This window comes from Solea solea, chromosome 8 (genome assembly GCF_958295425.1).
Source record: "Solea solea chromosome 8, fSolSol10.1, whole genome shotgun sequence".
Lineage (NCBI taxonomy): Eukaryota > Metazoa > Chordata > Actinopteri > Pleuronectiformes > Soleidae > Solea > Solea solea.
In genome coordinates this window covers 28,965,261-28,991,867 of record NC_081141.1, presented here as the reverse complement: position 1 = coordinate 28,991,867, position 26,607 = coordinate 28,965,261, and the positions used below count along the sequence as shown (strand labels likewise).

The following is a 26,607-nucleotide window of genomic DNA, read 5'->3' as shown; positions in this document are numbered from 1 at the left end:
CACAAGGATTATGTCGCACGTTTTTGTGTCATGTGATAATAAATAATAAATAATAAATAATGTGTCATATTTGACAAACTACAGAGAAAAGAGAGGAAACCTGTTTGTACTGGATGTAAGGATGTACTGAAGAGCCACCAGGGGGCGACTCTGATGGTTTAACCGGAACATTAACGGGATTAACGGGAAAATTATCTTCTAACGTCAGGTAAACGTTTTCAAACACTTGCTGTGCTGCTTTTCTACTCCATGGTCCCGACTCATAGCTCCTCCTCAACGTGGGCGGAGTCAGGTTTAGTAGAATTTGGGAACTATAAGAAGATTCTTAAGTCTTTTGAACTGATCGACAGTTCGACAGTTAATTCATTTACAGATTCGAACGATCAGAGCTGTGATCGACGTCGTGACAGTTAGACTCACAGAGAAAGTTTGGGAAACTCACTGAAACTTTTATGTGAATGATTATTTTAAGTTGTGCTGAGTGACTTTAATCCATCCACGCTTCACTGACCTCAGTCCTGACCTCTGACCCCCTCCCAATGCTGCTTACAAAAACCCCTCTGTCAAATTCAGTCAAGCAAATCGTGACCTTTGTGTTTCCAGGTTTATCTATTTTTTTTATCCGTCTCTGTTTCCTTATTTTTTTGTACATCTATGAAAAGTGAGCGTTTACTGCGACTTTAAATCTGTCAAAGTGTCTCTGTGTTTACACAGAAGCATCAAAGGGCGAGAGGACGACCTCTGGCAGCAGCAGCAGCGGCAGCAGCAGCAGCAGCGGCAGCAGCAGCAGCGGCAGCAGCATTGATTTACTTTCTCCTGACTGCACCGACGTCTCCGGCCTTTGTGAGTCACAGAGACGACACAGAGTCCACATCATTAGTCCAGCGTCGTCCTCGGGCGCTTGAAGTTCAGAAGCGGCAGAAGACACTCTCTGAGAGAGCGGGGGAGAGAGGGGGAGAGAGAGAGGGAGGACAGTTTCTCCCACAGGGAGACACAAACGCTTCATCTGTGACTGTGAACATTTAAATTTCTGCTCCGACGCCGCGGGGAAGAGTTTACTGCTGCAGTCAGTGAAGTGATATAAAAGCATCAGCAGGTCTACAGCAGAGCCTTTTTATAGCTGTTATTATGTTACATAAACATGACGGAACACATCCTGATCTGTTAACATGTTGCTGAGATATAAACTTGTACTTTATTTAAATTACCACCAAATCCATAATCTTTAGACTTTATCAGATTGAGATGAAATTTAGTCTGATTATAGAGTGTCTGATCCTGTATACATATACCAAATTTCGTTCAAATCCAATAAGTTTTTGCAGATATATTTTAGAGTTTTGCCCATTTAAAGAGAATGGGGTTTCCTGAAAGTTTGACCGTGTTCTGTGATGTCATCACTGGGCAGATTCTTACCAAAATTGAATGGTAACATACTTATGCGATCAACTACCCATCACAAAAAATTCAGACTGATCCTTCACAAAACTGCTAACAGAAGAACAAACTTACAGAAACATACAGTCTGACTTTTCTTCATGCTAGCTCTCTGAATCCTCCAATACACACCATTAAAAGAAATTCTGGAACAGACTGAAAATTCCATTCATTTTCAGCTGTAACTGTAAAAACATCTGTGGAGTTCGTAAAAGAGCAGAATTTAAGGATGAAAGTCAGAGTTTTTGTGAACGTTTAAAGTTTCTACCCTGAAATACGAAGAATGGACTTGTTTTTTATAGATTTATTTTTCTTCATTTTAAATCTCTCGTCTGTGGAACAGTTTTCAACATTTGAACATTTTCAAACCTGATTCTGCAGTTCTTTTTGTTCCAGTTCATCAGTGAAAAAACTATCACGAGTCTTTGTCTCCACCTAGTGTCTGACTGTGTCTCTGCACTGATGCTTTATTCACTGTCAAGTATGTGTAAAGATTTCACGTACTACTACTACTACTACTACTACTACTACTACTACTACTACTACTACAGTACTTGAAACATGCGTGAAAAAAAACCAGTCATAAATGTAAGTTTAATTTGAGTTTTTATTATTATTATTATCATCATTTATATCCACTGAAGTCAACACAGATGATGCTGCGTCAAAGGCTGACGACACACGTTGTTTCCCTTTAAACCCTGAAAACCTACAAAACACACACGACCGATAAACTCATCATCATCATCATCATCATCATCATCACCACTGTTTACATCGTCAACAACCATCGTTCCTCAAATCACTTCACATTATAGATTTGCATACGGCAAAAAAAAGAGAGAGAGCAACCAAACAAAGAAACAGAGAAGCCAGTGTTTGTACAGCGTGGTCACATGATCATGACGTCACTTCCTCTAACAGTGTCAAGCAGACAAACTGGCGAGAGGGAAGAAGAAGAAGAAGATTATAATCTGATTATCTGTTAATTCATTCACAACACTAACACGGAATACGGCGGCACACTGTCACAGAGTCCAGAAACAAAACCAAAGGATTTTCCTTTTCTTTTTTTAACCATCAGGGTCTGAAAAGATCGCAGTTCTTTAAAGAGCCTTCATCGATACAGTGAGCAACAACAGGCAGGCAATAATAATAAAACACGCGCACGCACGCACACACACACACACACACACACACACCAAAGACCACGGGAAAGAAGTGTTTGCAAGCTCATGTACACGTTCAACTTTTTATACAAGTGCAAAAACAAAACAGACGTCCACCACGACGACGACGTGTGGAAGCGGGAAAACTCATCAGCGATGGTCGTTTTAGCACCGGGTTGTCGGAAAAAGAATCTTCCGTCTGGTTTGTATGTTCAACAACATCGCACGCGACGATTCTACAGATGATCGGAAGTTTGACCGCTTGACAACCGATAAAAAAAAAAAAAAAAAAAAGAAAGAACAGGAGGAAAATCTTTTTAACTTTACACTCTCTTATTCTTGTTAAAATGAGTGAGTTTGTCGTTAAAAAAACTTCATATTTTTCCTTTTCAGTGCAGACAGCGCTTTAAAAAAGAAAAAAGAAAAGAAGAAATCGTCAAAATGGCCACTTGATCCATAATGGCTGCCATCCTGTTCTGTTTGGGTCGTGGGTCGCATTTACTTTTTTTTCCCGTCCTGAACCGAAACACACGTTTACCAATTTTCATTCATGTACGTGAAATCGGCTGCTGGAGCGACTGTTTCAAGTGGGTGTGGTCATGACATTAGTCCCGCCCACTCACAGAACCACATTCACCATGAGTGACGTTTCATGCATGTGTTTAGTTCCCCAAATTTGCGAGAACACAGAATAATAATACACGTTTTTTCATTATGATTAACTGACGGAGTTAGTTAAAAACATGAAATGCAAACGTTAGCATTTTCCAGCTCAAACTGACGATGACGATTTTTGTGTCAGCAATATTTCTGTACTCTAACTCTAACTAACAATACCAGGCCTATATCAGTCCAATATCAGTTGTTTCACGTCTTTTTCTCTAAAACTATATATACGGACGCACTTTCTCAAAGATCGTGACTCAAATCACATGACGCACAAAGTAACAAGTAATTTACAGCCATATTAGCGACGCCTCACATCTGAATTCCTGAACAAATCATTTCTAAGAGATGTTTGTTTAACGGATGTTATTTATATTTTTAATTTTTTTTTGCACATAAATCTTTAATAAAAGTGTGGAAAAATTCTGCTATTTTTGGGGGGGACCCACATTTTTTTCCCGGCGACCCATCTGTGGGCCCCGATCCAGAGTTTGGAAACTGCAAAGCCAAGAAAAACATATAATGGAAAATAGAGGAAACTGTTTGTGCTAAATGAAGCATTTACGTGAAATTTATTTATTTTTTTTACTGTACTTTTTCGAAAAGCTGAAACCAATAACGATTGTATCGTATCGTAAAGAGCAGCGTTAAAACATTTGCATATCAATTGATGGAAAAATGCAAATAAACAGCACGAAATAGAGAGAATTCGGAAGTGAATTTTGACGCATTATTACTTTCCGCAACAAACGCAGCAAAATAGGCAAAAATAAAAAAGTTTTACATGATAATTTTCAGTGGAATTCCGTCACAAATCACATCGACTGTCGGAAAAAATATTAACATAAAAAAAGATCTTTACAGTGTAGCAGTGTTTACGAACAGCGGAGACGTTTATCGCAACTAAAGCGTGGTCACGTCACATGACCACTAACAGCATATATTTCAAATAACATCAGGGAAATAAAGCAGCACGGAGAAAAAACAACACTGTAAACAGCTGCTGACTCATGTTTTCTCAGTCAACAAAAACACAAAAATGTAAACAAATGTTCAAAAATGTTCAATGAAATAAAAACAGCTGCTTCACGTCATGTGATCCTCGTGTAAAGACAGTGGAATGTGGCAGGAAACTAAACGGAATGGTGCCTTTTTATTTTTAAAAATACATGAGGTGACGTAGTGTGTGTGTGTGTGTGGGGACAGGTGGAGTTCAGGTGATCACATGATCACATGAGTGACCTCGTGTCGCGCTGCACTCCCCCTCCCTCCCCCGCTCACGTGACATCACATGGTTTAGCCAAGGTTGGTGATGTTGGCTTTTCCACCAGGGGGCGCCACAATGCGCTGAGTGTTGCGACGGGGGATGTTGTCGTCGACTTGAGCTCCTAGAAGAAAAAAAAGATTGTACATTACGATGCGATTTAAACGCTTCGTAGTTACAGAGCAGGAAGGATATCGGGACTGTTGACGGATACAAAACGACTACGACTTTCCCTTTAGCTCTTTCACAATAAAGTGTCCCTTTATATTAATGGAATACTTCACCGATTAGCATTTAGCTTTGTAGGACTAGAACAGGGAGAGTAAAATTGTGCTTCCCAACCTGAGTTTTAATATCTTCCTTTCTTTGTTACGTGCTCACCACTGACACTTGGTCCTGTTAGCGTAACTGTTAGCAAAGATGGCGGACACTGTTTACATTCTGGGAATGAGGTCCCGCCCCCCTACGAGTGGCTCTAAAAAGTGTTGAATTAGCGCTGCAGTTTCAAGCCTCGGACCAAGTGTCACTTGGATAAACATCGTAATTTTGATCCAAACGTTTGATAGTTTGGTGAAGACCCGTGAGGCTGAGCCGCAGATCTGGACTCACCGGACAGACTGAATCCAGACTGGTGAAGGTTACGCACAGGCTGCTGAGCCGACTGCTGCTGCTGCTGCTGCTGCTGCTGCTGCTGCGTCATCTTAGCAGGAGACGTTTTCACCGAGGAGACGGTGGACATCAGTTTAGGAGTCGCGGTCACCTCACACACCGGTCCGTCATACTGACCTCTGGGGACTCCACGCAGCTCTGTGAGCTACAAACACAGAGAGGAAGTGGTTTAGACCAGGATCCTGTGAGGGTCCTGGTCTGAGCTACAGCAGCCACTTCAGTGTACACTCACCCTGCTGCGAGCCTTTATCCTCTTGTAGACGTGGTCGGGGAACGGTTTGCGGGCGACGTAGCGGCCGCAGCCCTCGCTGGTGTGAAGGCTTCCCTCCTCCAACACGATCTTCCCCTGACTGATGACCACGGACGGAGCTCCACGCACTTCTGTGCCCTCGAAGATGTTATACTCCACAGCCTGAGAGCAGAGGAGACGCCGTCAGGACCACGACGGGAAACAATCTGCTACATTCTTAAATGTAGACTTAGAATATCTTTCTACTTTCTGTCATTTTTCAGCTTCTTAAATGTGAATAATTTCTGGTTTCTTTGCTGCGTAAAACTCATAAATCATCACAACTGAATATTTTTTGTCTGTGTGGAGATAAACTCATAATTTCCAGATTTAACAAACACTATTTTCGAGACCAAACAGGTAAAATAATGGAAACCCATTCATCGATGAAGATAATAATCGTTAGTTGCAGCTATAATGATGTTAGGAAATCATGCAATGACTCGCAGTAAACTAACATTTACAAATAAAAGCGTTCTGTATTGATATACAGTCAAAATAAGATGAGGATGAATTCTAAATAAACATAGAGCGGATTTTGATCGGACCAGGTTGTGGGTCTTGGCTGAGATGATCTTGGTGACGTCCGGGTCCCAGAGCACGAGGTCGGCGTCAGAGCCCACGGCGATGCGACCTTTCCTGGGGAACAGGTTGAAGATCTTGGCAGCGTTGGTGCTCGTCACCGCCACAAACTGGTTCTCGTCCATCTTTCCGGTCACCTGACGGAACCACGGCACGGAATTCAGGAAGTTTAGAAGAAAACTAAAAACGTACGTATGCAGAAAAAAGAGAAAAGCTGGACTCACCACACATTTGTCCCAGATTATGGACATTCTCTCTTCAGTGCCGTTGGTTCCCTCTGGGATTAAGGAGAAATCATCTTTTCCTATCGCACGCTGAGAAGTCTGGAACGTGCAGTGAGCGCTGCCCGTCACCTGCAGGTCTCCACTAGATTAGACGGACAGTTAGAAAAACAGTTAGTAGTTTATTAAAAGTAGAGTACTTAGAGTGGGTGTGACAACAGAGCAGTTACCATGACAACAGGGAGTTGAGGTAGTCGGAGGTGGTGGGATCAGGGCTGAGCGGTGGAGAAGTGACAAACGCTGCAGCTTTGGCCCAGTTCTTGCTCCAGTAGTGAGTTCCGTCCGTGCCCAGACTGGCAGAGATGGGTTCTCCATAGACCACCGCGCCTGCAGGAGAACACGAGCCGAGGTCAGTGCAGAGTTTGACTTCTCAACATCCTGAGAACAAACGTGTCTCGATGCTGGACACTTGGACGATTTGTTTCAGCACTTTCTACTCGCTGCTAACCTCTCTTAATCAATCAATCAATCAATCAATCAATCAGTTGTTTTGGCCAAAAATGTTGATCTGTGTTCTATAAATCTGGTTGAAACCAGAGAATATTAAGATTGAAGAAGCTGAAAAACTAAGAAAACCTAAAAAAGTTTGATAATCTATTAATATAAAAACTTAAGACACTTTAGGCTCCTGTTTTAACTATTCCCCCCAACCTTTGCCTTTTTAAAAAAAAAAATATTACAATAAATATCGTATACTTTTTACTGAGATATTATTAATGATTAACAGAACTTTGAAATCATTACTTCTCTTCTCCAAAGCAGAGCTGCAACTGATGCAGGCTGATGTTTCAGCTTCTTAAATGTGAATGTTTTCTACTTTCTGTCATTTTTCAGCTTCTTAAATGTGAATGTTTTCTACTTTCTGTCATTTTTCAGCTTCTTAAATGTGAATGTTTTCTACTTTCAGTCATTTTTCAGCTTCTTAAATGTGAATATTTTCTACTTTCTGTCATTTTTCAGCTTCTTAAATGTGAATGTTTTCTACTTTCTGTCATTTTTCAGCTTCTTAAATGTGAATGTTTTCTACTTTCTGTCATTTTTCAGCTTCTTAAATGTGAATGTTTTCTACTTTCTGTCATTTTTCAGCTTCTTAAATGTGAATGTTTTCTACTTTCTGTCATTTTTCAGCTTCTTAAATGTGAATGTTTTATACTTTCTGTCATTTTTCAGCTTCTTAAATGTTTCTACTTTTTAAATGTTTCTACTTTCTGTCATTTTTCAGCTTCTTAAATGTTTCTACTTTTTAAATGTTTCTACTTTCTGTCATTTTTCAGCTTCTTAAATGTGAATGTTTTCTACTTTCTGTCATTTTTCAGCTTCTTAAATGTTTCTACTTTCTGTCATTTTTCAGCTTCTTAAATGTGAATGTTTTCCACTTTGTCATTTTTCAGCTTCTTAAATGTGAATGTTTTCTACTTTCTGTCGTTTTTTAACTTTTTAAATGTGAATATTTTCTACTTTGTCATTTTTCAGCTTCTTAAATGTGAATGTTTTCTTCTTTCTGTCGTTTTTCAGCTTCTTAAATGTGAATATTTTCTACTTTCTGTCATTTTTCAGCTTCTTAAATGTGAATTTTTTCTACTTTCTGTCATTTTTCAGCTTCTTAAATGTGAATGTTTTCTACTTTCTGTCATTTTTCAGCTTCTTAAATGTGAATGTTTTCTACTTTCTGTCATTTTTCAGCTTCTTAAATGTGAATATTTTCTGGTTTCTTTACTCCATAAAACAAAGGAATAATTCAAACTGAATCAAAAACAAGACATAAGAGAACGTCATCATTTCCAGGTTCAAGATTTTAAGAACCATAAAACAACTAATGAATCAAAAACACGTCATGGTTAGTTCTTCTCACCCTTCTTCCTGGCCAGAGCGATGACATCAGCGGCGCTCTTGCTCATCACCTTGGTGATGTAGAGAGGACAGTTGGTCTGGTTGGCGATGGTCACAGAGCGATTGACTGCCTCGGCCTCCACCTGCACACACACACACACACACACACACACACACACACACACGTCACCACCTTTCACAGTTTACGTTGCTTTATTCTCTGAAGCTTCGTGACGAGTCATCATTTTCACCTCCTCTGGACGACTGAGCACGTGTCCTTCAGGTCCGGTGATGCCCAGCTCCAGAATACGTCTCTGCTCCTGAAAACATCCACACAGGAACATTACAATCGTTGCTTCTGGAGCTCATAAGAAGAACAGAACGGCAACTGGTCATTTGTTTAAAAAACAGAATTCAATAGGAAAAAAAGGGGGAATTTAAGAGATAAATGCAACATTAACATTAACACAGATTTCTTTGCTCTGTACCTCTGCAATGATGTCTCCATTCTCAGCATGCACCTGTGCAATAGCGCCGAGATCCCTGACGACACTGAACACCTCGTAGATCTGAGAGGAGAAATAACACACACACACTCATCAGCTCAAGGTCAGAGACGTTTAACAGCCTGGTAAACAGAGACTCCACTGCAGTCTATAAAACCTCCTCACATTTAAAGCTCATCGTTTGGTCCATAAAACGTCAAAAATTGAAAAATGTCCATCTGTGTTTGTCAAACTCTGGAAATGATGATGTTCTCAAATGTCTTGTTTTTGTCCACAAACCAAAATGAGTCAGTTTTTAATGACTTCTTTGTTTTATGGAGCAAATAAACCAGAAAATCTTCACATTTAAGAAGCTGAAACAATCAGAAATCTTCTTTTAATCATGAAAATAGCTTCATACCGATGAACTAAGGATTAATAATCGAGTAATGGTTTTATCTCTACTCTGCACAGACTGTATAAATGTAAATAAAGCTTAGTCGTGTTATGGGTTTGTTTCTATTTATAGAAGAATATTTGTTGCACAGATGGAGAATTATATCATTAAAATGTGTCGTAAACAGCTGCATAGTTGAAAATGTCTAAAAATGACTATAATAGTGTGTGATATCGGTTTTTAGAAATGTTTTTACAGAATATTTTGAGTAGATTGAATAAATCAATTCTGCAGTAAACCACAATGATCTCTTTGCTGTATAATCTTTAACTATACCACCACCTGGTGGACACGGAAACACAGGTTTCCCAATATCATCTTTTTCTTTATCGGTTTCCATCAACATGGTACGGAGCTCTGGAGGTGACATAGCCGAAATGTTTTTCGCACGCATGATTAAGAATAAAAACTAAGTATAAAGCGCGCGTCCCCATAAAAAGAATCTGTCTATGTCACCTCCAGAGCTCCGTAACATGGAATCATTTAAAGAAATGTCTTCGTCCACACAAAACGCCCTGCGAAAATGCAAGGGTTGCGTTCAGGGTTTCAGTGCAAATTAAAAAAAGCTGATAAAATAAAAAAAGCTTAAGCAGATTGTCCTGAAATGGTTTCCATGTGTACAAAGATTGGGGACGAAGAGCAGCTTAACAAACGATCGAGAGGCAAAGCGTACCTGAGAGTCAGAAAGTTGGAAAACATCCTTATAAGCCAGATAGACCAGGAAAGAGTTGACACCTGAAGATAGAAAACTTATGAGAGAAAACAGCCAAAGGTGGAATAAAGAGAACCAAAGAGGGGGAAACCCAGAGCGAAGCAGCGATAGAGTTACTGTTGTTTTGTTCAGTGGGTAAAACACAAGGTGATCAGTTAAAGTTGTTTAAAGGGTTTGTTTAAGTGTCGGCTGTTGTTGACGTACCATGGTCCTTCACCAGAGTCTCCATGTCCTCCTGAGTGCCTTTGTTCCACTCAGTGATGTCCACGTGCAGAGAGTAGTCGCAGCAGGACTTGCTGTCAGCCCACTCCCTCCACTGTTTGAACGCGGACACCAGGCCGGTGCCGGGTTCTGGCACCACATGGTCGACTGTGACACACAAACACAAACAAAGGTGAGGATTAACAGCATCGTTTCATCACAACTGCAGCTGCAGCGTTCACAGAAACACAACACGCACTGATCATGGTGGTTCCTCCAGACAGAGCTGCACGGGTTCCCTGGTAGAAGTCGTCGGCCGACACCATGCCTCGGTCGGGCATCTGGAAGCGGGTGTGCACGTCGATTCCTCCGGGCATCACCATTCTCCCGTGAGCCTCGATGATCTTCACTCCACCAGGAACAATGAGGTTGTCTCCGATTTGCCTGAAGGAGACAAACAAAGACAAAGACATCAATCAATAAATACGGGAACTTAAACTAGTAGAATAAATACATTAAGTTTCCCCTTAGCAACAACTGGGCAGCAGTTAAGGAGCTGGCTAATATTTTAGCAGGTGATTTCTTTGGTTGTGACTAATCACAGATGGTCTTGCAACCAAAGATCGCATGAGAAAATCTTCTGACGCTGTCAGAGATTTGGTGTGTGCGCTGCTACAACACATGTCGACTGATTAACCAACAAAAACGTAACATGAAATCACTGCAACATGTACAAGGAATGCCAAAGATTGTACATATGACTGACTTCATTGAAAAAGTCTGCTTCATACGAGTTGAAGAACAACCTGTGAGTCACTGAGCTTTTATGAAAGCAGCCAAGAAACAGCCATTTATTTATTAAACTTTGCAGTTAACCTTTAAATTGCACTTACTTGATGACGCCATCTTCCATGTAGATGTCAGCCAAGAAAGACTGATCATCGTTCACTATCTTTGCTCCTTTGACGAGGAGACGGTCACTCTGAGAGACGAGGAGACAGAATTTCACATGAGATTATTGATCCATCAGTGAGGGCTGGGCGATAAATCGACTTTATAGGCCGCTGTAGTTCAGAGAGGATCCCTGGAAGTTGGGACAGTGTTTGAAGACATTGTTTACAGTGGCAGGGTCAGCCATCTTGTTTATATGCTTGTGTAGAGGCTTGTATTTTGTTGCACTTTAACCTTGCTGGGACATTTTGTCCAAGTCACACAAGACAATAAATAAATAAATAAATAAAAGAAAAAAACTTGTTGTGAATAATTCCTTTGTCACTTGTGGTTTGTTTTTAAACAATAATGAGAAACAAACATGAGAAGTACACAAATTAATTAACATTTCATTTCACATGCCATTTAAAACATACAGTGTATAATATATTTTGATTAGATTGGAAAAAATTCTGCAAAAAGGGGTTTGGAGACCCAAAGAAAATCTTCTGTGACCATCTATGGGCCCCGACCCAGGCTTTGGGAACCCCTGCTCTATAGGCTGAAGTTGCAGCAAAGCTCTGATATAACATTTACGATGACATATATAGAGTTTATAATAAATAAAACACTAATAAATGATCAGGTGATGCAGCAGAGATGATGCTGACACGTTTAAATGAATGGGTGAAGCTGCAGCTAACAACCGTTAGCTCGTGGCTTCTTCTTTCATCTCCTGTGGGAAACACATTGACATTTTTATTGTAATAATAACAGTTGTGTTTTGTTTTAAGAGAACTCACAGTGATTTTGGGGATGTTCTTCTTTCCTTGGTACCCGGACATTTTCAGGATCCTCCCTTTAATAACACAGCTGTCCCCTGCTGCTCGGCTAACGCTAGCTGGCTAGCTCCGCTGAATGAACGGATGCTCCGCTTGTTGTTTGTCCGGGAAAACGACGCCCTCGGCGGATTCCGTCGAGACTCAGTGACGTTCACGCGTAGCAGAGCGAACAATGAACATATAATTGACAGTTATGTCGTTGTGTTTGAGTCCTGGCGTTAGAGTTTAAGGTGGAACGAGGGGCAGACAAGCGGCAAGACCAAAGGGCCACGAAGAGACAACGCGCATGCGCACTGCCCCGCCCTGTAAATCTCCATGTTTTCTAATCAATTTCATGTTAATAATAATAAAAATAGTCATTTATTTACAAAAACCTACACATATACATTGATATTTTATACTTAATTCTAATATTTTGTGTAGCATTGTCGGGTTTGTTCTGATATTTATGAGTTTTATTTTAATTAATTAATTAAAATTAATTTAATTTTTAAGGTGTTTAGACCAGTTCCAGATGTTTTAACCAGGTGTTCAGACCTGGTCTATGTGTTTGATCTGGTTCTAGATGTCTGTAGCAGCTGTCTTGACCTGGTTCAGATGTTTGCTCCCGATGTTTGGACCAGTTTGAGATGTTTGTACTAGGTGTTTAGACCTGGTCCAGCTGTTTGGACCTGTTCTAGATGTTTATACCAAGTGTTTAGACCTGGTCTATGTGTTTGATCTCTATGTTTGGACCAGTTCTAGATGTTTATACCAGGTGTTTAGACCTGGCCTTGATATTTAATCTACTTCTAGATGTTTGTACTAGGTGTTTAGTTCTGGTCCAGACGTTTGGACCAGTTCTAGATGTTTGTTATCCTACATGTTCATAAAACATCTCACATTCTCTTATAGACTTACTCTTCTAATCATGAAGAGATGAGATATATTATTTAAAATGACACAGACGAAGCCAATCATGTTGATATGTGCATTTTTATTAGTTAATATGACTTAAATAATGCATTAAAGTCTATGGAGCTCTGTCTGTGACGTCCGTCACTCTATACAATACAACCGCTGTTCCAAATCTCCATCATGTATTGCACACACGGACACAACTGTACATAATAACTGTACATAAGCCGGTTATGATGACATGTACAGTTCAGACGTTAGTTATTAGGTTGTACGATGCATTAAAGCTTAAATACTTTCACTACAGCTAATACTGTACATTATTATGGTGGTCCATGACATGACTTTTTTTTTTCTCTGCTCCAGTCGTCCAATCAGCATCAAGATACAGAAATCACGTGCATTTTCTTCAGGAAATGCTTCACATTTATCTGTTCTCGTCATTTTTCTGCCAAAATCTACTAAAACTAACGAACCTTCCTCTGTGAAACACGACTCACACGATGACGTGGTGCAGAATAACAACGGTTCACATCTACATCTTTAAATATATCTGAACATAATAAGAAAATCAAACAACAGTCTTTAGATAAATCACCGGATGTGCAGTGGTGAAAGACACACATTTGGCACTTTTTGCCTTTGCTGCTATAGCCAGGGTCACCACACTTAGTTTGATCAATTAATTCTTTAAAAATTTTCCATATTTGAATCAACTTCAAGTAGTTAAACATATTGGGTTCGACAGTGACGACATGACCCAGTAATGGGGCTTTTATTTTGAAGGTCTGGCCCTATGCAGACACAACTGTAACATGGAATTTGGAATGAAACATCTTTAGTCAACATTTATAGTAGATTTTGTTTCTCTTTGGGCAACGATGACAAAAGCCAAGATCTGGTGCTAGATTAAGTATCTGTGAAGACTTTTCCTGCTTTTAAAGGCTGTTGCATTGATAATTATCACATTTATTATAGTGAATACATTTGTGAAATACACAAGTATTTGAAGTATAATAATGGAATATGGAATGGAATATATAGATAATGGAATCGACAAAATCAGCCTAATTGTTTGTGTTACAGCAGAATTTGACCATATTTATAGTCAATGTCATTGTCTGTAACACATGTACAAATCCTTCATTTATAGAAATAAAGCAGGTTTTATCTGGAATAATAAGTGTATATTTTAACATTGTGTAATACAGACGATTGTATTTTATTTTACAGTGTATTTACAGTGCATGTTCACACTCAAACTGCGTAAATTTTGAGTCTATATCCTGATATAGGAGATGTATGTGGCTATTAAGCTGCACACAGGTTGTTTCTCTGGACATTGTGCTGTAAATACACTGTAAAATAAAATATAATCTACTGTTTATTACATGATCTTATTATTTCAGATAAAACCAGATTTATTTCTTTAAATCAAGGATTTTTACATGTGTTACAAACAATCAAAATGACTATAAATATGGTAAAATTCTGCTATGACACAAATAATTAGGCTAAAAAGTGTATTAAATATAATAAATTAAGATAAGATTATCAATGCAACAGCCTTTAAAAGCAGCTCAGAAATCAGATCTCTTTGACATCCTGAATTAAAAAAAATTCTGATAATTCCAGGCCTGGAAAACTGAATTCAAAACCTTTTCCAGGAATTCCAGGACGGTGGGAACCTGGTCTAGTGTTTGTTAACGAGGTCATGTAGGCAGAATAAAAATAATAAAATAGCTGATAATGGTTTTGTGTAACAGCAAAATTATAATTCTGAGACACATATTATGACAATTTTCAAGCTTTTCAACCTTCAGAAGTTCAGGGTTTTTTGTGTGGCTGTTTTGATGAATTGACACATACAGTATATATGTATATATACAGTGAAAAGACTCACCTAATAAAATCTACACCTGCTTTAGATCATCTTCAGAATATGTTTTATTACTTTTCCTTGCCTTTTCTGGCTGGAAACTGAAGTTTGTAAACCACTCACATCAGTGATTTTAGCTCACGAGGACACAGGAGCTGCTGGTCTACTGCTGCCTCGTGTGGTCACTTTGTGTCGCTGAGGTAAATCTGAACAAAGGATTTCAGACACCGAATTCACAAAATGACACATTTTAACTCACTGATGGAGGCAGCAGTGGATCAACAACTGCTGTGTGCTGTGATGTTAAAATCACTGATTTTCTCTATGAGGGTTGGTGTGGGAGAGTGAGTGGTTTACAAACTTCAGTTTCCTGTTGGAAAAGTCTGTCTAACAGTGAGATAAAGACGTGAACGTGACGTTAAGACACTGTAGACTTAAACTGACGTAGATTTTTTTAGTTTTGTCACTTACAACAGACGTTTCTCTCCCACACCAAACACCATAGAGAAAATCAGTGATTTTAACGTCACAGCACATAGGAGTTGTCGATCCACTGCTGCCTGCATCACTAAGTTCAAATGTCTTATTTTGTAAAATTCGGCATTTAAAAAACTTCATTCGGATTTACTTCAGCGACACAAAGTGACCACACGAGGCAGCAGTAGGCCAGCAGCTCCTGTGTCCCCGCAGGCTAAAATCACGGATTTTCTCTATGGGGTTTGGTGTGGGAGAGGGAGTGGTTTACAAACTTCTGTTTCCGGCCAGAAAAGTCTGTCTGTCTGCAAGAAACAGTGATAAAACATGTTCTAAAGATGATCAAAAGCAGGTGTACATGTTAGTAGTGGTTCATAACGGTGTCAATACCTCAAACAACCACAGTCTGAACAAACCTGGACTATCCATTTTAAAATAAGAAAGCCCCTTAAATTCAACTCTCAAAGCGTGTGGAATTTTAAAAATGAACCCCACTTGTGCAGTATTCCCTCCCCCAATTAACTTCACCTCAAATGTTACGCTGAAAAAGTTATAAGGCTTATCTGTTGTTCTTCCCCTCCTCCCAGAGCCGATTCAGTCAGTGTGTGTCACGGATATGAAGCGCGTGTTTTTGGTTCATACGGAGACACGAGAAGAGACGTGCAGCGTCGGAGATCACGTCGCGTCGAAACACGAGGAGAAACGTTAAGAATGATCCTTATCTCACTTATTTTCAGCGAGGAAAAAAGGGGACGACTACATTTAACCCAGCTCTAAACGTAGTATCTCTTATCTACTGGATTCAAGATGGTGACGGCTGCAGTGAAATCACATGACATGATGTGTGTGTACATTTCTACAGCTAACACCTACAATAGAAGAGAACTGGATGAAGACAGAGAGAGAGGAGGCCGGACGACACGAGGAGGGCCGGAGACACGACGACATCCACGCACTGCTTCTTCCTCTGTTCAGTACGAGCTGCTGGACGCCGTGGCGATCCTCTTCCCGATGTACACCCTAAAAAAATAAAACACACATAAACATCAAGGTGAACCAGGGTACACGACAGGTGTGTTTTTCACCGATTCAGACTCACCCGAGGCCCAGGGCGAGGATGTGTGAGATGAGGAGAGAGGGGATGAAGACTTTGAGGATTTCAGGGGAGAAGATTCCTCCTTTCTTCATGACTCCACTCTTTCTCATACTGAAAGACGGCGAGCGTCGGGGATGTCTGAAGTGGAACTCCCTGAGAGAGAGAGACAGAGAGAGAGAGAGAGAGAGAGAGAGAGAGAGAGAGAGGGAGAGACAGAGAGAGAGAGAGGGGGAGGGAGGGAGAGGTGGAGGCGATTACTCAACTAATGCAGTCATTCTCAAACAAAAGACTGAAAATCTTCTGCCGCCCATCAAATCCTTTACTCACAGTCATCGTAAGTAAACCCAGTGACACTCGTTTTACCAGGTCTGCAGACTTAATATTAAACATGAACACATGAAACTCGAATAACAGGTATTTTAAATCCCACGGCGTTGTTTTTATGAACACTGGCGACTCGTTGAGCATCGATGCGGAGACGGCACAGAACTGATCTGTCAGCACACAGCAGTCAGTGCTCACGAACACGGGTGGAAAACATGCTCCTATAGTCCACATGTGTCAAACCCGAGGCCTGTGGGCCACAACTGACCCACCATATGACTGTATTCGGCCCGGCGAGACAATATGTTAATAATAACATATAAAATAAGTCTTTCCTCCCCCTTGACCATAAAAAAAAGAAATAAACAAATTAAACGTGGATATGAAACCACGCAAATACGGCAAATTATTGGCTAAGATACGTCTTTGCAGAGGAAATCAGGTCAGACATTATTATACTGCTGAATTCATAAATGATTTACCTCATAATACATGTATATTCTTTTGTGAGGACTCCAATGTACACACGTGTTTTTAACTTTGAAACTTTGAAGTCGTCCAATTTTGATATTTAGCCCTTCTGAGGCTATTCAATGGGGTAAATCAATTCATCTCATTTTATGAAAAAGGTATCCTTTCACAAATATAACGTGACACACGACATATGACACGTCTATAACTTCACATTTCATCTCCGAGTTCAAACTACCGACAGCAGAAATTCTGCATCTAAGAAAAATAAGCTGTGGTGTTCCTCTAGGTTCTATTCTGGGCCCCAAAATGTTTTATTTTGTATATAAATGTCCCTTGTAAGGAGTCAAAATGCATCAAAAGTTGTATTGTTTGTAGTGGATGTTCTGGAAGGAATGAAAATTACATTTTGGGAACAGTTCAAATATATATTTTTTAAAGTTTTGATTTAAATAAGTCAAATCAAAAGTTAGCAAAACAAAGTTTAGCATTTTTGGAAATCATGTCATGAATACAGAGATTAAATGTAACTTATTACTAATTTAACAAAGAGAAATCTCTCCACTGCCCACTTTGGGAAGTGAAACCAGAATAACGATGAGTCTGCTTACTTTGGTGGAATGTTTTCTGGTCTGCTGGACCAATCAGCGACCCAGTCGACCTCTTTGTTCACGAGGACGTCCTCCTCTCTGTCCTTCTCTGCACCCTCTTCCTCCCACTGCAAATGAAGATTTTAGCCTCAAATAGACAAAAAAAGAAATGGTTTGAAATGGTTTGAATTTAGAGTTAAAAAAATACTACCTGACAGCCGACTGGACTGGACATCTCCACGTCAAAGATGATCTGACCTTCATCCTGGTGTGGACTTTGAGGTCTGTGAGGGCTGAGTCAACACAAAACAGATGATAAACCAACGATGCTTTATCGTGAAGAGGCCACTGTAACTGCATGTTCCTACCTGTCACAGGAGGAGTTACTCGAGCTGGACTCGTGCTGAGCGTCCAGAAGAATCTTCTCCATGTCTCCGTTGTGGATGGAGGACGACGACGGCACGTGTTCCAGTCCTCCGATCAGGTTCTCATCGCTCCCGTGCTCCACCTCCAAACTCTGCAGAGTTTGACTCAGGTCGGTGTCGTTTGCATTGAGCTGGTCGGCAGAGGGCGCCGCAGGCGGGTTACTCTGCACCACCTGGGAGCCCGTGTTCCCGTTTAGCTCCAGTTCGACCCAAGAGCCTTTGCAACGCGGGGGTTGAGGTAGAAGCAAGAAAGAGGGAGGAAAATTTATTGTGTCAACGTGGGACGCTAAAAAAACAGCTGACCTACATTTGCTCCATCAATACTCTGTGTTGATGCTCCGTCATGTTTTAAATCTATTATACAGTAAATCTTGATGATCACATGACACATTTACCTCTTAAAAAATTAGTTAAAAACGGTAGATTTTTATGGTGAAGTGTCCCTTTATTTTATCTTTCTATGTCTATGAAGGTTCTCAGTCATCCAGGTCGTGTTTTTTTGCACAAAGTCTGTCTACAATAACCCAGAACCATCAGGGCGTTCCTAATAAAGTGGCTGCTGAGTGTGTTTCTTTGTGCCACTGCCCTACATACAGTATATACTCACACAGGAGGGAATTAAATGTTATTTTAGCACATGACATGACGATGAAGTGCACCCATTTCCCCCCCATAAGCCTCAGTGGATATAAAATATGTGGATGATTTGACTGTATATTCTCTCTCACACACACACACACGCACAGACACACACAGCTCTTGCATAACTGCAGACATGTACACAGGCACGTCGCTGTTTCAGCTCACATGATCAAAAAAATATAAAAAATCGGAGATTTTTGGCCCGAGCCAAAGCTGACATCCTTAAATAAAATGTTTAATGCTTCAAATATGAAAACGCCCCTTTACAGCAGTTTGACGTTTTACATGTTTTGATGGGAAATAATGGTGCAAAAATATTTTCTATTCCTTTTAAAAGTCGCGTTTGTTGCGAAGACAAAAATCCAGTGGAGTAAAAGACAAAAATAACGTAGAAATAAAATTATATTTATTCGGTCTTTTGTCCCAACTTGTTTTCATTTTTTTCTGCGTATAGCCCCGCCCACCGCTGTCTATTTCAGCACGCGGATTGGCTGCCCGCCCATCAGTCAAACGTTTCCGCACTGCCATTGGCTGACTCGCGGCGACGCGAAACTACGTCACCCTCCCTCCCCTACCCAGGCGAAGAGGAAATTCCAGAATAAGCGACGTAACTTTTGCATTAAAACTCTTCGTTTACGTCAAAAAAACACAAAAATGAACACCGAAGGCGAGTTTTAGCCTCCGTGACGTGGGAGCGGGGAAACACGGGTGACGATACGTACCGTGAAGCGCGGGCTCCTCGTTATTGTTTAGCTGAGCAGCAGCAGCAGCGGCGGACATGTTGACTCCCCCAGTTTATGCTTTCCTCCCGTCAACACTGCCACTGCGCATGTGCAGGAAGTGTCTGGAGGCCATAGATGTAGAATAACACTTATCCAGCATGTTTGTAATTTTCTCTCCTAATAACAACCGTACCTAATTTAATATTCATTTAAACCGCATGGAAGTACGTTTCCGCTGTATGGAATAAATAAAGATTCCATACTCGATACTAGTCATAATTCTGAGATATTATCCCATAATCAGATATTATTTTACGAAATTATAATCGTAATTTCATAATCATGCATTTCTATTTTGTGAAATTATGACTTGACTGATACCAAACTGATCCGAGTCGAGTAGAGCTAGAACTATACAAAGGAAAAGTGGTATATGTAGCCTTCAGTTAGCTTAAAAACTCAAACCATATTTACTTAGTCCGTTGTGGGGAAAAAAAGGTTTATTGCATTTTCACAAATAGAATAAAGGTTTCACAAATCAGAGACGGTGTCTGAATGAATGTTTAGCCTCTGTAGGATAATATAGTCCAGATTTGACAAGGCTAGGTACAGTGGTTTTTCCAGGACCTGGTCTAATGATATAAAACAAAAAGGGTGAAATCTCCCTTTAGCATTTTCACAAATAAAATAAAAGTTTCACAAATACAATAGTGGGTGTCAGGCAAAGTTAATGTCTTACCTAAACTGTCTAAAATGTTTTCACATCAAGACGTGTCACGAAAAACACACAGTGGACAATCAGTTAATTTCCCCTTAACTTTCCCCTCAAGTGCCGAAGCGGAAGCTAACCAAAATGGCTGCCTCTGTAGAGCCCACCTTATCTAAATATAAAAAAAGTCTCATCCTTGAGTAATGTCAAATGAAAACAATTACTCCGGAGCTCTAAATACAATAAATCTGATTAAAATGAGCAGTCTTAGGGTGGTTTTAGACCAGTTGTTGGCGGTACTGCGCCATCTTGCTATCAAGCCACACACGAAGAAGAAAAACAAACGCCAAACAAAAGAGTCGTAGAAGAAGAAGAGAAAAAGTGGGAGTGTTAGGAATGGTCGCGACAGGAGGAACTCAGTCCAGTCACTCGAGAACTTTCTGGTTCCTCTTTCCAATGTTTTGTTTTAAAAACGCCCGTGAATTAACATGTCTGTTTGCCGTCGCCGTGGGTGTGTTGACGGGTCACTCGCTGGCGAACGAGTCGGAGTTTCAGGATGAGTTTTTGAAGCGGGAATACTCTCTGTCCAAGCCTTACCGCGGTACGTTCACGTAATAACCGTCACCTTACTAAACCTCTGCTAACTAGCGATTTTAAACCGGCGTAACTACGTTATTATCATTCGCTAACGATATCAGTCAGCGCCGAACGCAAATTACCACTTGGGGGGGGCTTCGTGAAGCAGAGCTCTAGTTAAAGTGTTAATGGTGATAATTAACTCGGAGGAGGAAGTTTGTGTCACAGTTTGTGTATTTTAGCTCAAATGTCACAGTACGGGAAATGCATGCTACTCTTAGCCAGCAGTTAGCTAGCACACGTAAATTGGCAAACACGTGAAGTGTTCGAAAGTTGACGATCCCAGACCATAGTAATGACAACATCATTACGTCACAATGACATTTGCAAAATATCTTATAAAAAATATAATTAAAAGACACCCCCCTTTGTTTTGATTCATGTGTACAAATCATAATGTTCACATAATCTGAGTGCATGGTGTAAAAACAGGTAAGTGGGAAAACACAAGCTTTAAAACATAAGTCAATCTTTTTAAATCTGTGAAAAAAATTGTAATTTAATTCAACAACATTTTAGTATTAGGATGTGTGTGCACATTTCTTAGATAACTGTGGTAGAAATGAATAATAAATAAATTTTGTTGGGCGATATCTACAACTTCCATAACATCCATAATACCACTTTGAGATATTAACATTAAAATTTAGACAGTCAGTCAAATGTAGTTGAAGCTTTCTCCAATTTGAGGTATGTTTAATCAAACTGTATGTGAAGATATCTATAGTTTGATAATAGACGTCTACAGGTGAGTCATGACTATCACAGATATTCGTAATATAATTACATCAGTAGGTAAAAGAACATGACTTACTTTGTGCTATAAAGAATGTTGGGTGGAGATCTGAAGTGCTGACTTGTACACATTATGTATTATGTATTGTGTACGCTGATGATTATTAGTTGAATGAATAGCTAAAAAAGTGCAGGATTAAATCAGTTTATGCTTCTTTTTGCTCCTTTTTGGACATGTCTTCTATTTGATTTGGCTCTTTTTATTCAGTTTTTTCTCTCTTTTATATTTTTATTATATTCACATGATCAAAATTGAGCCTAAATCAATTCATTCATTCATTCATTCATTCATAAATTCATAAAAACAGCTCAGTTCCCCGAGCTGCATTGGTCATTTAATCTCTTCTGTAGTAAAATGAACATAATATTTTTCATACTCATGTCACAGCAGTAGATTTACATTTTCATCATAATGCAAAATAAATAAACATAAAAATCTGATAATAGAGTTTTAAGCCAGTATCGTCCAATACAGATATCGTGTTAATTCTGTGGTGTATTCCTGTATCAGTGAGGTCTGTTAAAGCAAAAAAGAGCAAATATATACACAGAAATCTTAACTAAAAGGTTGGTAAAATCTTACTTATTTTACTTATTCATCTGTGTGTCCTGAGCCAGTCTTTGGGAAACACGTTCTTCTGTTTACTTTCTAACATGTATATTTTTCTTCTGTTTACTTTCTAACATGTATTATTTTTATAATCTGCAGGCTTGGGCTTCTCTAGTTCCTCGTTCTGGGATCTGATGGGCAACGCCATGGTCACACCTGACCACGTGAGACTGACCCCAGATCTGCAGAGCAGACAGGGGGCAGTGTGGAGTCGCATTGTAAGTTTACTGTTTACTGCTTTTTGTCTGTCCTGTGTTAACATCATAGAAGGGAGGAGGCCTGCGAAGATTCATCAATTATTAAATGAATCAACTATTTTCATAATTGTTTAACTTGTGTCATTTTTCAGCTTCTTAAATGTGAATATCTTATGGTTTCTCTGATTTTTCTGCTTCTTAAATGTGAATATTTTCTGGTTTCTGTGATTTTTCTGCTTCTTAAATGTGAATATTTTCTGGTTGTAATAACGGGCAGATTAATAAGTAATATTGAGCCGATGCTCATCAATAAACTGGAAAAAATAAAGTAGGAATCAGTGTGTGTGTGTGGGCGTATGTGGGGAGTGTGTGGGCGTGTCCACAAAAACATGAATGAACTTTCACTGACAGAGCTGCTGCAGGGCAGAGGAGACATCACCAGAGGACACGTGTACGTCCTCACATGTAAAAGAATGTGGACATAAGTCCTCGAACCACCTGCACGAGTGGTCTGATTACCGGTTTACCAAAGCAACTTACCCAGCGCTGCTTCCTTAAAAACACGGCCGGATTATGCTGTTGACAGAAACTTGTTGCCCGTAGCATCGCAAGTGGAGACAAACCAGTTTTTCTCTAACCTTCTTCTTCTTCTTCTTCTTCTTCTTCTTCTTCTTCTTCTTCCTTCCTCTGCTGCTCAGCCGCTCTTCTTGCAGGACTGGGAGCTGAAGGTTCACTTCAAAATCCACGGCGTTGGAAAGAAGAATCTGAACGGGGATGGAATGGCCGTCTGGTTGACCAGAGATCGCATGCAGGACGGTAAGAACATTGTGATGGTATTTCATGTTGAGGTCGAGTGACATGGGTTTTTACATATATATTTATGATATAAATGATGATTTATTTAATTTAACATATCTTACATTATAGAAAAAGATGCATAAATTTGCTTCACTTAAATAAATGACAGGCACAACAATTTTGTGTCTGTCTCGCCAATCTGAATTTTGACTGTGTGTATTTTTTTATGAATATAATGAATAAAGTTAATATTAAACATATGAAACAGGAAATAAATTAATTAATAAAAGTTAAACTTAAACTAGAAAATATTCACATTTAAGAAGCTGAAAAATCAAAGAAACTAGAAAAGATTCACATTTAAGAAGCTGAAAAATCAAAGAAACTAGAAAATATTCACATTTTAAGAAGCTGAAAAATCAAAGAAACTAGAAAATATTCACATTTTAAGAAGCTGAAAAATGACCTCTTTGCTCACTGTTTTATTTCCATTGTTTTATCCAGGTCCTGCGTTTGGAAACGTGGCCCAGTTTGTTGGACTCGGAGTCCTCGTGGACACTTATCCAAACTCTGAACCTGATGACGTATGTTCTGTAGACAGCTGGGATTTCTCTGCTTTATAGAAGAAGATAAACGTGTAAGACATGTCCTGTTGCTGTCGCCCTCACAGAAATCTTTCCCGTACATATCGGTGATGCTGGGGAACGGGACGGTGTCGTACGACCATGACCGCGACGGACGCCCCTCTGTGCTCGCCGGATGCTCGGCTTTGGTTCGCAACTCCCTCTACGACACGTTCCTCCTCGTCAGATACTCCAGAAATAAACTGAGGGTATGAAGCTGAAACAGTGGCTTCAGGCCGCTTCACGTTCTACATACACCTGAGTGTGTTTTAGATTTGAGTTTCTTTCTGCCGCTGCAGGTCATGGTGGACGTAGACGGGAAGCAGGAGTGGAAGCCGTGTGTTGACATCAGAGGACTGAGACTTCCCACAGGATACTTCTTAGGTGCCTCGTCCGCCACTGGAGACTTGTCAGGTATCATCTCCTCCATGTTCTCAGGGATTAATCAGGGATTAATAGAACGACGGGTCAATGAACCTGAAGCAGATGGAAGAACCTGAAGCAGATGCGACGAAGGACGTTTTTCTTAGTACTTTTTGCTTTTACTTACGTTATTTTTAAACATGTATTTTACATGGAGGTCACATTGAGATTAAAACCTCTTTTACAAGTGAGACCGAGTTCCATTTTACACCAGAACTTCACCTCCAAGTTCACCACATTCACCACGTTCCCAGAAAGACATTTCTTATTTCTTATCAACACCTCCAGTGAGTCGACTGATGAGAGTGACTTGGTTGACACATGTGAAAGACTTGAGCTCTTGTGTCGTTCTTCCAGATAACCACGACATCATCTCCATGAAGCTGTACCAGCTGACGGTGGAGAAGACTCCAGAGGAGGAGGCGGAGGAGCAGGAGAGCATCCTCTTACCCAGAGTGGACGACATGGAGCAGTTCAAAGGTAAATGAATGAATGAATGAAACGGCGGCGACTCCACGGCCGATAAATATAACCTCCAGGGTTTCCATGGGTCCTTGAAATCCTTGAAAGCTGGTGAATTTGAAAAAAAAAGAAGTCCCTTGAAAGTTTTTGGGTCATTGAAAGTGCTTGAATTTTGTGTAGACGTTGTAGACGTTTTAGACGTTGTAGACGTTTTCAAAAATCTCTGAGGACGTGTTTGACCACCAGGGGGAGCCCTTGTCTGCGTGATCATGACATGTCATCGTCCTTTGTTGTGTTGTTTTTTCCCCCCTTAGTTATAGTCGAGGAGGAAGGGATGAGCGGAGTCCAGCTCTTCTTCACGCTCCTCTTCTCCATCCTGGGCGTCGGTGTCCTCGCAGTCATCGGACTCATGTTTTACGGACGCTGGACGGAGAAAAGACGCAAACGCTTCTATTGATCGGAGGACAAGTGTTTCTTTTCCTTTTAGGTTTTTTTTTTGTCTCCTTTTCTCAGACTGTATGTGAACATACGTTAGAAAACTAAGAGTGAACAACTTCAAGAGCTGGAGAACATGATAAAACAGCCCAGATGAACAAGTGAACGTCGTGGACAGGTGAGCCACCTGTGGAATATCCTCTGGTAAAGCTGCTCTAGAAGAAATATTTATTATTAAAATAAAGTGAACTCATCTCATTAAAGTGGGAACGATTACATCCCATAGCACTGACGACACGCGAGAGATGGAAAAACCCAGGAACTTCAGAATCGGATGCTGTTATTTATTGATTTACTGTAGTGCAGTTACCTCTTACAGCCACTCGGTGTAACCTGCTGTGAAGACCAGTCAACCTGTGGAAAACCTTCTTTGATGTTTAAAGGTCCAGCGTGTAAGAAAAGAAATACTGACCTCTAGTGGTGAGACTGCAGATTGCAACACAGGTGCGGCACAAGGGGCTACGAAAGCCAAACGTTAAAAACACTGTTCAGCAATTCTACACTTATACTAAACCCTAACCCTGAGTGTTACACACTGGACCTTTAAGAGCGACTCGTAAACACTGTGATCAGCTGACGCAGTTATGATTAAAAAAAGGACCACGCTTTAAAATTCGCTTTTAATCAGAGGTCACAAACTCGTCGCCATCTGCTGGATGGTGTGAGTCAATGATGTTTCGAACCTGTGGTTATATAAATATGTGATGGAATGGTGCCTTATTCTCCTGGTGTCCACCGGGTGGCGCTGCAGTTCAGACACTGACGAAAACAGTGTTTTGGTAGCAAAATGTCCAAAAAATGCCACCTTTTATGCGTTTTTCGTGTAAGACGACCGATACTCGATGATGTCATAGCTCCGCCCCCCTCTCACTAACACTGTTTTCATCGTCTGGAGTTTGTTTCCAGTTTATTTTCTTTCCTTATTTGTTCAGTTCCTGTGATTGTCTACATTGTAATGTACACGTATTTGAATAAAGCTTTATTTAAAAATAAAAAATAAAAACTTTTTAATTTAATTTAAACAAATATACAATTAAAGAAAACTTCTGTTGAGATAAAATGTCAATTTTTGATTTGATATAAATTCTGATAAACTACAGTGAAATGTGTCGTTTTCTCAGTTTAATTCAACAGTCAACAGCGCCACCTGCTGGCATCTCGTCAAAGTTGTTTTGCCAACAGGATTAAGTTTATTTACGGTTCTTCCATTATTTGTATTTTTCCAAATGTCAGGGATTAAATCTGTGAAATCGCTTTGTTTATGTCTTTTAAATTAATCCAACAGATGTTTAAAGTAATTCTACGTGTTTTTTTATGTAAAATATGTTTTAATAACATTCCAAAAAGATAAACCAATATTCAGAAGAGTAAATGTTTTTAGTTGAAGTATTTTTTAATTTCTCTGGGTATTTTAAGTGACTTTAGAATATAATTTTCGTTAGTCTGATTTTATTTTTGTTTTTTTTCTAATCTCATATTGTTTGTATTTATTTTTTTAACCCACTTTTACCTGACCTCTGTTTCC

The 26,607-nt window shown here is 39.9% G+C and overlaps 3 protein-coding genes across 3 annotated transcripts; 1 reads left to right on the top strand and 2 right to left on the bottom strand.

Annotated features, from left to right (window-relative positions):
* Positions 1-4,194: 4,194 nt before the first annotated feature.
* On the bottom strand, positions 4,195-12,107 carry dpysl2a (dihydropyrimidinase like 2a). The gene is made up of 14 exons (XM_058636504.1): positions 11,776-12,107; positions 10,936-11,024; positions 10,302-10,486; positions 10,046-10,210; positions 9,803-9,864; positions 8,676-8,756; positions 8,439-8,507; positions 8,210-8,330; positions 6,528-6,684; positions 6,301-6,442; positions 6,043-6,213; positions 5,438-5,617; positions 5,146-5,350; positions 4,195-4,660 (listed from the first exon to the last, which is right to left on the bottom strand). The coding sequence occupies exons 1-14, from the start codon at positions 11,815-11,817 to the stop codon at positions 4,569-4,571; spliced, it is 1,761 nt and encodes a 586-aa protein (XP_058492487.1). The 5' UTR covers positions 11,818-12,107; the 3' UTR covers positions 4,195-4,568.
* A 2,610-nt stretch (positions 12,108-14,717) lies between these two features.
* bnip3la (BCL2 interacting protein 3 like a) lies at positions 14,718-19,450 on the bottom strand. The gene is made up of 6 exons (XM_058636769.1): positions 19,335-19,450; positions 17,914-18,187; positions 17,757-17,838; positions 17,567-17,673; positions 16,164-16,313; positions 14,718-16,084 (listed from the first exon to the last, which is right to left on the bottom strand). Exons 1-6 carry the CDS (start codon positions 19,390-19,392, stop codon positions 16,036-16,038), a joined length of 720 nt encoding a protein of 239 aa, XP_058492752.1. The 5' UTR covers positions 19,393-19,450; the 3' UTR covers positions 14,718-16,035.
* Positions 19,451-20,195: 745 nt separating this feature from the next.
* On the top strand, positions 20,196-26,176 carry LOC131464637 (VIP36-like protein). Its single transcript, XM_058637240.1, has 8 exons — positions 20,196-20,644; positions 22,184-22,302; positions 22,980-23,097; positions 23,584-23,663; positions 23,750-23,911; positions 24,002-24,116; positions 24,483-24,605; positions 24,902-26,176. The coding sequence occupies exons 1-8, from the start codon at positions 20,440-20,442 to the stop codon at positions 25,042-25,044; spliced, it is 1,065 nt and encodes a 354-aa protein (XP_058493223.1). The 5' UTR covers positions 20,196-20,439; the 3' UTR covers positions 25,045-26,176.
* Positions 26,177-26,607: the final 431 nt, after the last annotated feature.